Source organism: Littorina saxatilis, unplaced genomic scaffold, assembly GCF_037325665.1.
Source record: "Littorina saxatilis isolate snail1 unplaced genomic scaffold, US_GU_Lsax_2.0 scaffold_658, whole genome shotgun sequence".
NCBI classification, from domain to species: domain Eukaryota; kingdom Metazoa; phylum Mollusca; class Gastropoda; order Littorinimorpha; family Littorinidae; genus Littorina; species Littorina saxatilis.
Window position 1 is genome coordinate 60,375 of NW_027126396.1, and position 2,500 is coordinate 62,874.

The 2,500-nt window shown below is 39.6% G+C and overlaps 1 protein-coding gene across 3 annotated transcripts in view; it reads left to right on the forward strand.

Annotated features, from left to right (window-relative positions):
• LOC138954839 (uncharacterized) overlaps positions 1-2,500 on the forward strand; it is a 6,416-nt gene that overhangs the window by 3,643 nt on the left and 273 nt on the right. For 2 of the 3 annotated variants that reach the window (XM_070326602.1, XM_070326603.1), the window contains one exon: positions 1,210-2,500. This exon is cut by the window's right edge and continues 273 nt beyond it. In XM_070326602.1, the coding sequence (XP_070182703.1) occupies positions 1,210-1,388 (179 nt within the window). In that variant the 3' untranslated portion in view covers positions 1,389-2,500. The remainder of the gene's footprint in view (positions 1-1,209) is intronic. The other variant, XR_011451975.1, reaches the window with a different exon arrangement.

The window sequence follows — 2,500 nt, forward strand, 5'->3', positions numbered from 1 at the left end:
AAAGCGTGCTATCCTTCTTAGCGCAACTACTACCCCGCTCTTCTTGTCAATTTCACTGCCTTTGCCATGAGCGGTGGACTGACGATGCTACGAGTATACGGTCTTGCTGAAAAATTGCATTGCGTTCAGTTTCATTCTGTGAGTTCGACAGCTACTTGACTAAATGTTGTATTTTCGCCTTACGCGACTTGTTATATTTAGTCAAGTTTTGACTAAATATTTTAACATCGAGGGGGAATCGAAACGAGGGTCGTGGTGTATGTGCGTGTGTGTGTCTGTCTGTGTGTGTGTGTAGAGCGATTCAGACTCTACTGGACCGATCTTTATGAAATTTGACATGAGAGTTTCTGGGTATGAAATCCCCGAACGTTTTTTTCATTTTTTTGATAAATGTATTTGATGACGTCATATCCGGCTTTTCGTGAAAGTTGAGGCGGCACTGTCACGCCCTCATTTTTCAATCAAATTGGTTGAAATTTTGGTCAAGTAATCTTCGACGAAGTTCGGACTTCGGTATTGCATTTCAGCTTGGTGGCTTAAAAATTAATTAATGACTTTGGTCATTAAAAATCTGAAAATTGTAAAAAAAAATAAAAATTTATAAAACGATCCAAATTTACGTTTATCTTATTCTCCATCATTTTCTGATTCCAAAAACATATAAATATGTTATATTTGGATTAAAAACAAGCTCTGAAAATTAAATATATAAAAATTATTATCAAAATTAAATTGTCGAAATCAATTTAAAAACACTTTCATCTTATTCCTTGTCGGTTCCTGATTCCAAAAACATATAGATATGATATGTTTGGATTATAAACACGCTCAGAAAGTTAAAACAAAGAGAGGTACAGAAAAGCGTGCTATCCTTCTTAGCGCAACTACTACCCCGCTCTTCTTGTCAATTTCACTGCCTTTGCCATGAGCGGTGGACTGACGATGCTACGAGTATACGGTCTTGCTGAAAAATGGCATTGCGTTCAGTTTCATTCTGTGAGTTCGACAGCTACTTGACTAAATATTGTATTTTCGCCTTACGCGACTTGTTCCTGTCTGTCTTACCGCCTCCCTTTTATTTTCTCGTGGATTTGTGTTCGTGCCTGTGCTTCTGTGTCATGCCAATGTTTCGTCTGCCAATATCTTAATACTCTTTTCTTTTACCAATACATAACACAACGGTCAACGGTGTACCTGTTTTCATTTCAGCTTTCTTCATTATGGTGGAGTTTTCTTTCTTTGTGGCCGAAAAAAAAACGGATCCACTTCTAATGAGAGACAACTTCCGCCTTGGATATAGCTTCTTCTTCAGCATCACGGCTTTCCTGCTCAGTCTCGCCGGAGGAGTTTTTTTCATACTGACCCTGTTTTGCACACCGGAGTATTGAGTGAAGTGTCTCTGATGCACGTGCCAACATTTGAAATTAACTCTGTCTGGTTTGTAGAGGTTGTGAGAGAGTGAATACTCTTGCTTTTTGTGATGAAAGTTGTCTACATGTGCGCTTTGTCTTACGTATTTAAGCCACACCAGAGTATTGCGTTGAGAGTTTGTAACGCAAGTATCAATTACGCCAACTGCAGGATCTTCTAAAATGTTAAAATTCATTGAAGAAAATAAAATCTCGGCTGTTTTACTCGGTCTTAGCGAAGCACTATGCTTTGTACTGATCCTACATGCTTTGGTGAGGACACCTTTGTACATGTGTTATTTATCTTACGTGTTTCAAACACACCCGTCGATAGTGAATGGCCCATAATGTAAAATGGGAAAGTTTGACAAGAATATTCACTCTTTCACAAACCATGCAAATCCGACAGAGGTATTTCCGAATAGCGTCTATCACACAGTCTTCTAAAATTAAATGTCATCACGTTAGGAAATAACTCGCGGTCTTCCTGCTTGATCTTGGCGCTGGAGTGTTTTTCATACTGACCCTCGTTTTTATGCCAGAGTACTGAGTGATTTTATGTGTTAAATCACAGCACTTCCAACCAAGGAATGTATATTTTGTTCTAGATTGTTGAGGAACTTCCCGACTGAAAAAAGTGAATAGTTGAAAAAAACTGAAATTGTCAGGAAATTAATACATGTAATTGTTTTGTTTATTTTCGGTCACATATACAGAATATCACCATTATATTGTGTTGTTACTATTATTCGTCATTGTCACGCTTTAAACTCCCACGATCTTCAACGTGTATGACCGTTTTCATCCGTACCCCGCCAGGCAGCCATACGCCGCTTTCGGGGGAAGCATGCTGGGTGTTTTGATGTTTCTATAAACCGCCGAACTATGACATGGATTACAGGATCTTTTCCGTGCGCTCTTGGACTTGTGCTTGCGTGTACACACGAATGGGGGATAAGGCACTAGCAGGTCTGCACATATAAGTTGACCTGGGAGATCGAAACATTTTCATCCTTAACCCACCAGGCAAGGCCGGGATTCGAACCCTCGACCTTCGCATGGGAAGCCGGCGTATTATCCACTAGGCCATT